At 37.5% G+C, this 7603-nt stretch overlaps 1 protein-coding gene across 10 annotated transcripts; it reads left to right on the top strand.

Annotated features, from left to right (window-relative positions):
- Positions 1-3027: 3027 nt before the first annotated feature.
- On the top strand, positions 3028-7081 carry LOC112188471 (fruit protein pKIWI502). Of its 10 annotated transcripts, none has more exons than XR_005805437.1 (7): positions 3089-3579; positions 3671-3966; positions 4054-4128; positions 4537-4632; positions 5462-5566; positions 6167-6276; positions 6817-7081. XR_005805437.1 is itself a non-coding variant. In XM_024327588.2 (6 exons), exons 1-4 carry the CDS (start codon positions 3356-3358, stop codon positions 4081-4083), a joined length of 429 nt encoding a protein of 142 aa, XP_024183356.1. In that variant the 5' UTR covers positions 3101-3355; the 3' UTR covers positions 4084-4128; positions 4562-4632; positions 6817-7081. The 10 variants fall into 10 exon arrangements, 1 of the variants encoding a protein (XP_024183356.1); XR_005805439.1 differs by having other exon boundaries at positions 3092-3579; positions 3671-3770; positions 5365-5566; XR_005805435.1 differs by having other exon boundaries at positions 3099-3579; positions 5365-5566.
- The last annotated feature ends 522 nt before the right edge of the window (positions 7082-7603 follow it).

Here is a 7603-nt window from a genome sequence, read left to right as displayed (position 1 = left end):
GGAAGACAAACTTCGTATTAGTGTTCTTGTAATCATTGTAGCCAAGCTAGTGCTATTCAAGTTTGTAAAGAACATATCCTTCATCATAAGTTAATTCTAATTTTTTTTTTGAAATAAAGGTTCATTGACATCATATCTTCTATAATGATCAATAACCTTCTGGAAAAACTCCAAGAAAGTCACCCGAAAAGATCTCCCAAAAACCTTCGTGAAAAGCTGACAGTTTCTACCTTATCGGGTAGCCTGCTTTGACCTTGATTTCCTACTGCGTCGTCGATGATTTTTACCAATTCTTTGGTTCTTGTTGAAGTATAACATCATATATTTAACTTTCTCTGCCCCTTTCTTAAAATATACAGCTGGAAGAATGCGAGAATTGTTCCTCAAAACCGTTCCCAGAAAGCTGATTCTGAAACTGCAGTTTTCTGCTTTGTAGCAACTGTTTTGCACAACTTTTTCCATGGACTTCCCTTGTAATTTCTGGCCAAAAAGTTGATCAAACTTAGTCCTCTGCATCATTACTTCATGATTCATGGCTTCGTAGCTCCTTTGAAGCTCGTATTTCTCTTGAATCACTCCACGAACTATCTAAAAAGAAAACAAAGTTAAAACTGACTTTAAAGGAAATAGCTAAGAAAAGTCTAGAGGATTGCACATTATATTTGTCGTATTTATGCTCCTATCAGAACCCAAAAACAAAGAACAACTCCGTGTCTTCTAGGGCAAAATCATTGACTAGCATCCCCATCAGTCAGGTGCGCAATTGCGGTACCAACTGATCAGTGCCACTTCGTTGCAAACAAATAAGAGCAATTCCTCATCCATAAGCCTCTTGAAAAAAACCAATCTTATTTCAGTTAATTACCAACTCCCATAGCAGTCTTGATCCGAAAACGATTGGTCTTAACCAAAAAAAAAAAACAAAAGAGCTCTGCCACCCCCCAACAACCACCACAGGCCCGATCCGACAGAAAGAAAAAGAAATGGAATGGCCCACATCTCCAGGCCCAACCCAAAACCCTAGTTGAAACTAGGATTTCTGGCTGAGAAACAAAGAGGCACAGACCATGCCCAGATGACTCCGGCCGCTCCACCTCGGTGACCCGAAACAAAGCTGATCCTGTCATCCTCCCCTCCCTCCCCGATCGACATGTAGAAAATCGTCAGAAGAGCAGCGACCCTTCACTAATCCAGCGGCCGGCCATTATCTGCCAACATCGCCTTCGTACCTGGACTCAAGCAACAATCAGACTGCTTCCCTAAAGAAACAACATGTCGCCCTTCGCAGAACGCCTGTGAAGTCCTGTGACGCAAACCCCGACACGATCGCCCTACTCTAATCAGCAACCACCCAGACGAAGTTGATCGAAACACCGCCGATCCCAGCACCGTCCAAATTGGTTTAGGAATGAAACCTGAAACACGATCAAAGAGGCCCCCAAGCGGGAGGTTCTCGCCGCAAACACGATCGACGTTTGAGTATTGCCCTGTGCCGCCGCCATAAACTGCCACACCATGAACGCAACCTTGCCCAAGGGAAGTGCGCTGCCGCCCGTCGAAACAGAAGTTAATTCTTATTTTGGGTTGTCAAGAGTAAGAGCCCTGTAGTGTTTTTAATCTCATATTTGAGGTTTTCACGGCGTAACCAAAATCTGGTGTTCTGTTTGTTAATTCTGATTTCTACTGCTCAGTAAAGATTGATCCATAACTTGCAATCACCATTTTTCAGAAAACACATTATGTCCTTATATTGCAAGGTGTCGATGGTGGTCGTTCAACTCACCTCCATTGACTTGAGCTGATGTTCAAACGGCGACTCGTGTTCCTCATTGTAGATCCAAGCAAGCGTCACTTGAGGTCGGAGTCAAGGATTTTTATTGGGATCTGGCGTTTTTGTATTTTTTTTTTTTGAGAAGATCTGGCGTTTGTGTATTTGTCAATGTACTTATTGTGATTTCTGGTGATAGTGGATGGTGTCTTGCCACCACCGTCGATCATTAATTATGTAGCATTAAGAGTGTTGATATGGCATGGACGTATCACTGGCCCAAGGCTTTAAAAAGATTCTTGTGCGGCTTCATGTATATTCAATATTTGAGAATCCATAAAAAGTATCACTGAGGCCTAAGACTTTACAAAGATTCTTGTGTGGCTTCATGTACTTTCAATTGAGAATCCATAAAAATTCTCGGTGTGTATTACCCGGTGAGATCGATCTAGGTATTTTCTCGATTGCGCGAACTATCTAGTTCACTAGTTGCGTTCACATCTCTAAGAATGCATTTACGTAAATTCGGAGGTTGAGTTGGTGTTTATTGTACTTGTATTCCCAGACGATCACCTTATGCATGTCCATCTCACTTGAAACTACCAACTAGGTGTAATGTGACGGAGCGGTTACAAATGGAGTTTAAGAAATAGTTATTACATCCCTTAGCTTTTACTTAAAAACTATGTTATGTGACGGTTTATGTGGTACATCTAATGAAAGAGTAGTGAACCAGTAAAAGTACATATGGTACCAGTATAGAATATCAAACTAGCGAGCTAGCGATTGAAGCCAGCCATAATATTCAGATGGCCATACGGTATCAACCGTGAACACGTACATGAACTATAAAATTTCAAAATACACACTCGATCCAACATTACACTTTAATTAACCATAGCGAATTATATACAACAAACCTCCACTCGATCAATTAAGAACAAGTCAACAGCAAATGAAATTCCTCTATATATTCAGACCCAAAGAAACAAAAGAGTACAGAATTACAGATCCGTCATGCAAAGCCAAAGCTTGATTTATTGATCCTCTCAAAACTCTGCTACTATTCCAACAACTACCTCACATTTCAAACGATTACTTGCAAGAACGGTAGGAACTCAGGGGAAAATGATGAACAACTATGGGAGCTCCCATTGACGATGATGATTTGCTTTTCTCGGATTTGCTGTTTTCTGCTGCTGCTGATGCTGCAGCCACTACAACAAATTCTGGCATTAGTGACCAAATTATCAGTGACCACATTAATGTTGGTCACAAATAATATAGAATTAGTGACCACTATTACCAGCCGGTCACTAACACTTTTAGTGACCAAAATTTTTAGCACTAGTGACCATTTATGTTGGGTCATTGATTTTTCTAGACTTTATAACATGTGGTTTGGCTATAGTGACCAAAACTTTTCAACTGATTGGAGGGAATTTTTCTCTTCAATCCTAGAGTAGGCGGGTTGGTTTCAAAATTAAAAACCAAATTATTTCACGAGCGCGGCATTCAATTAAAGTCTGACACAATTTATACCCAAAATATATATATATATATATATATAATCCCTAGTTCACCGAGATGAAACCCTTTTATCTTCATCGTCCTCTTCCCTCACTCCTCAATCTTCTCGCTAACAGAACGCTTTTGCTTCATGGTCCATCGCTGAGCTGCTTGTGCGGGTTGAAGAAGGGGGACGTTGTGGAGCTAACCCAGGATATGGGGAAAGGCTTCGAGGCTAATCAGATCCAACCGTTGGAAAATTATGCTACGGTTCTAATTTTCACAACGGGATCTGGAATCAGGTTTGTTGTCATTCAATTAATTTTGAATTCACTAATTTTGGGGCAATAGAATGAAGTCGACTGTTAACATGTTTCGATTTGTGTTTTGCAGTCCAATCAGGTCTCTGATTGAATCAGGGTTTAATGTTGATAAGGGATTCGACGTGAAGCTCTTTTATGGGGCCAGAAACCTTGACAGAATGGCTTATCAGGTCTGTAATAATGTTGTTCTTGTTCATTTTCATGTGTTTTCTAGGGTTGTATTTTCTTTTTCGATTTGTGACTACTTTTGTTTGATTGATGTCTGCAATGTGCCTTTCGCTTTATTTTAAGTATGGGTTTGTATGCTGCATTAATCGCGTTCGCCAAAAGTCAAACGACTGCAATCACAGGGCTTTTGATTTGAAGGTAAAGCCCGAATTTTTAATCTGCAGCTAATTAGGGTTTTTGTGTGGTTCCCTGAATTTAATAGTGATTGGTTTTTGTTGTGTTCAGGATGTTAAAAAGATGAAGATGAATCATTGAGGCAATACTCAAACCATTGCTGCTGTCGACCTGAGTTCGCTTGAGGTGATTACCAACTCTTTCTCTATCAATCAAGCATTTTTGTTTTGAATACTGTAAAATGAGTTGCCATGAATGCTGCTTTGTTTTAGTTTGGGAACTCTATGTTTGCGACTTTGTTCGATATTGTTGAGCCTCCCATGGTTTAGTTTAGTACAAACAATTTGCGTTTCGATGTTCTATTCCTAGAGGCTAGGTGATTCATTAGGTGTTGTTGTCTTGGACAAGTTATTATCTTACCGAGTAGCATATATTTCCTTGCTTAAAGTGGATGTTTGTTAATTACCCTTCATTTGACCCAATACATCTACAACTTCAGGGTGCCATTTTGAGTTCATTTTGTGTAGATTTATGTAATATATCAGTTTTAGTTGATTAATGTACTGGGTTGGTGTTGAGTAACACAAAGTTTAGTATATATTTTTTTGCCTATGTGTAGGTCTGCTTAAAGAAGCTTTCAGGACAAAAGGGTGAACCTCTCTGTCTTCTCAGATATCCTTACTTTCAAATGTAAGTTTGTTGGCCAACAGGGCCAAGCTCTTTATCTTTTGCCACTTCTCCATTTTTTTCTAATTTCATTGGAAGCTCTTTATTCTTAATTTATTTCTCTTTATTCTTGGTTTTAATAATTAAGGAAATCAGTTTGATGGCCATATGAAATTATGAATAGGTGTCTTGCTTTTGTTTTCCTATCACACCAAGTCCCTCATACATGCATCAATACACACACACACACACACACACACACATATATATATATATATACATACATACATATGTAATTGATTGCCTGAACAACTTTCAAACTTTGCACAACTCTACATATCTACAAACTGCAGTAAGAGGAATTGTTACTTACATTAAAAGTTTTTATTTGTCGGGATTGATTAGCTAGAGGAATGGCACTTCTGATTATCATCCATATGTATTGTGTGAGTTTCTACACATATATACAATATGTTGTTGCAACCCTCTTAATACAGCTTATGGCATGAAATTATCCATCTTGGATGATCATTATTTTTGCGCTGTATATATACATTCAGTTCAGTTACTTGCAAAAGTATGCCATTGTCTTAAGTTTGCAAAACTTGACAAAGTTGCATTAATTGAAGAGCCTTGGTAAGAAACAAGATCATTACTGTGGGATAATTAAGTTTAATAGTTTTCCTGCATTGGTGATTGTAACCTTAACCTTAACCTTGACTGAGTCCTCTCCTAACATTGATGGGTCATTTGTAGGTTTGCCAATGTCTTGGATAATTGAATAGGGAATACTAAATTGTAATTGAGGAAATGAAATGCGAGCTAGTTGGACTCATCATTGGGGTTTCTATAGGGGTAGTGATTGGAGTGCTTTTGGTAATTTCTGGACTGGTGAGAATGGACTCAGTTGCTTGAGTTGTTACAACTTCTTCATCTTCAACTCTGGGGTGGCTCCATGGTGAGTCATGCTTGTTCTTTTTCATTTATGTTTCTCTGTGTAAGGTTAATGGCAGGTTTTTATGTTTGACTTTTATGTTTTCTCAACTTTGTTTCATGGTTTGAGCTGTGGAAAATGAGAAACTTGGTTGGTATATATTGGCGTTAGCGTATGCGATTTTAATTGATGATAATGAAAGGAAGGCATAGGTTTGAGTAGTTTGCTGGATAAGCATTTTGACTTGGTCATATGCTTGATTATGAGGGTACACATTATTCTTTGTGAAACATGTGTTGGGATATATACTACATTGAAAATTGAAAACTAGACTTGCAGGGAATACAAAATGGAATTGGCATGCTTTTTTAACTTCAACCATGCACCAAGACCCCTCTGTCTATTTCTGTTTTGAATAATTAAATTGCAGCTACTATTCATTACGCTATTCATTATGTCAAGTCTTGAGATATATACCTTGGTTGACTTTACTTCTTTAAATTTCGACATACGTTACCCTTACAAATTATAAAGACTTCGTTTTCTACTGGACTTTTATATCAGTAGCAAGAGTTTTGCAATAGCCATGTGAGCTTTACAGATTGGACATCTTTTTCTTGATAGCTTTACAAACCGTTTGGATGTTGCATGGTAACAAGTCAAACAACAGATTTGAAATTCTCATCCTTGCAACTAAGATGCATGACCTATATGTATGAAGGCACAAGTGGAAGGTGAGTGCACACTTACTTGTAGTGGGAAGTTAGACCCCTTTTTGGCATGTAATTCAATAATTGGTACTGTCCATTCTTTAGTTCCTTCTGCATATATCATTCTCAGTTATTTCATGGATTTCTATTAATAACAATGTACCTTTTTAAGCAGCCCTCTAGCGTCATAGTTGAGATAAGGTACTTTTAAATGGTTAACACTATCACACAAGTAACCTACCTCCTTACCTCTAGCAGATATATATATATATATATATATATATATATATATTATCATTGTACCAAGATAGTTTATGGTTTTCCTGGTCCATTAGAAAAGTAGGAAGAAATGTCTGCATAGTTTGTGCATAAAATAGCGCAACAGCACCATAGATAATGAATTAGACAAAAGTAATGACTGATTGTGTATGTTGGTATCACTAATATGTCAGTTGCTTCAATTGTACAATGTGTGCTTCAATAGTTTTTATTTGATCAAACTTAGCCCAATTCCTTCTCATTTACAGTAAATCATGTTGGTTAATATGTGTTCTTATAATGCAGAATGGTGAAGAGGGTCGTCATTTCAGAGGTAGATATATCAAAGCACATCAATTACAACCGTTATATGTGACAGAGTTGCAAAAGTTTGTCCATCTTTCTCTTGGATTTTGCTGTCATGGAAGTATTGAAATTGTTGTAGGCTTTTAAATTAGTTTTTAAGTGACATGTATTTTAAACATGATCAATAAGTGATAATGTGGATTGTCTTCAGCAATACAATGTATTTAGTTATTGTTCTATTATATAGAAGTTTGATTAGTATTAATACAATTTCTATTATATAGAAATTTGATCACTACAACGCACTTAATGATCAGGTTTGTTTTAACAATTGGGAATAATTGCCAATTTAGTTATCAAAGTACCAATGATCCAGCAATATGGTCACTAAAACCATGCTAGTGAATAGTTTTAATGACTAGATTTTGTAATTTAGTGACCATTGATAACATCTTTAGTGATGAACATGTAGGTCATTAATGCCATTAGAATTTGTGACCATGAGACTATGGTCACTAAAGACATTTTGAATTAGTGACCTTACAACTGTTGGTCACTAAAGGCATTTTGAATTAGTGACCAACTTACAACTGTTGGTCACTAAATAGAATTAGTGAGGGACCTATAGTGACCACCTAGTGACCACCCAAATTTGGTCACTAAACATATTTAGTGACCAGATTTGCTAGTTTTAGTGACCAATGTAGTGGTCATTAATGCCCAGATTTGTTGTAGTGAGCTGTATCATCCGAGACCTGTGACGATAGCATGAAGCAGTTGAGAAAAG

The sequence above is a fragment of the Rosa chinensis genome, chromosome 2 (genome assembly GCF_002994745.2).
Source record: "Rosa chinensis cultivar Old Blush chromosome 2, RchiOBHm-V2, whole genome shotgun sequence".
Classification (NCBI taxonomy): Eukaryota; Viridiplantae; Streptophyta; class Magnoliopsida; order Rosales; family Rosaceae; genus Rosa; species Rosa chinensis.
This window is presented reverse-complemented; position numbering and strand designations above follow the sequence as displayed.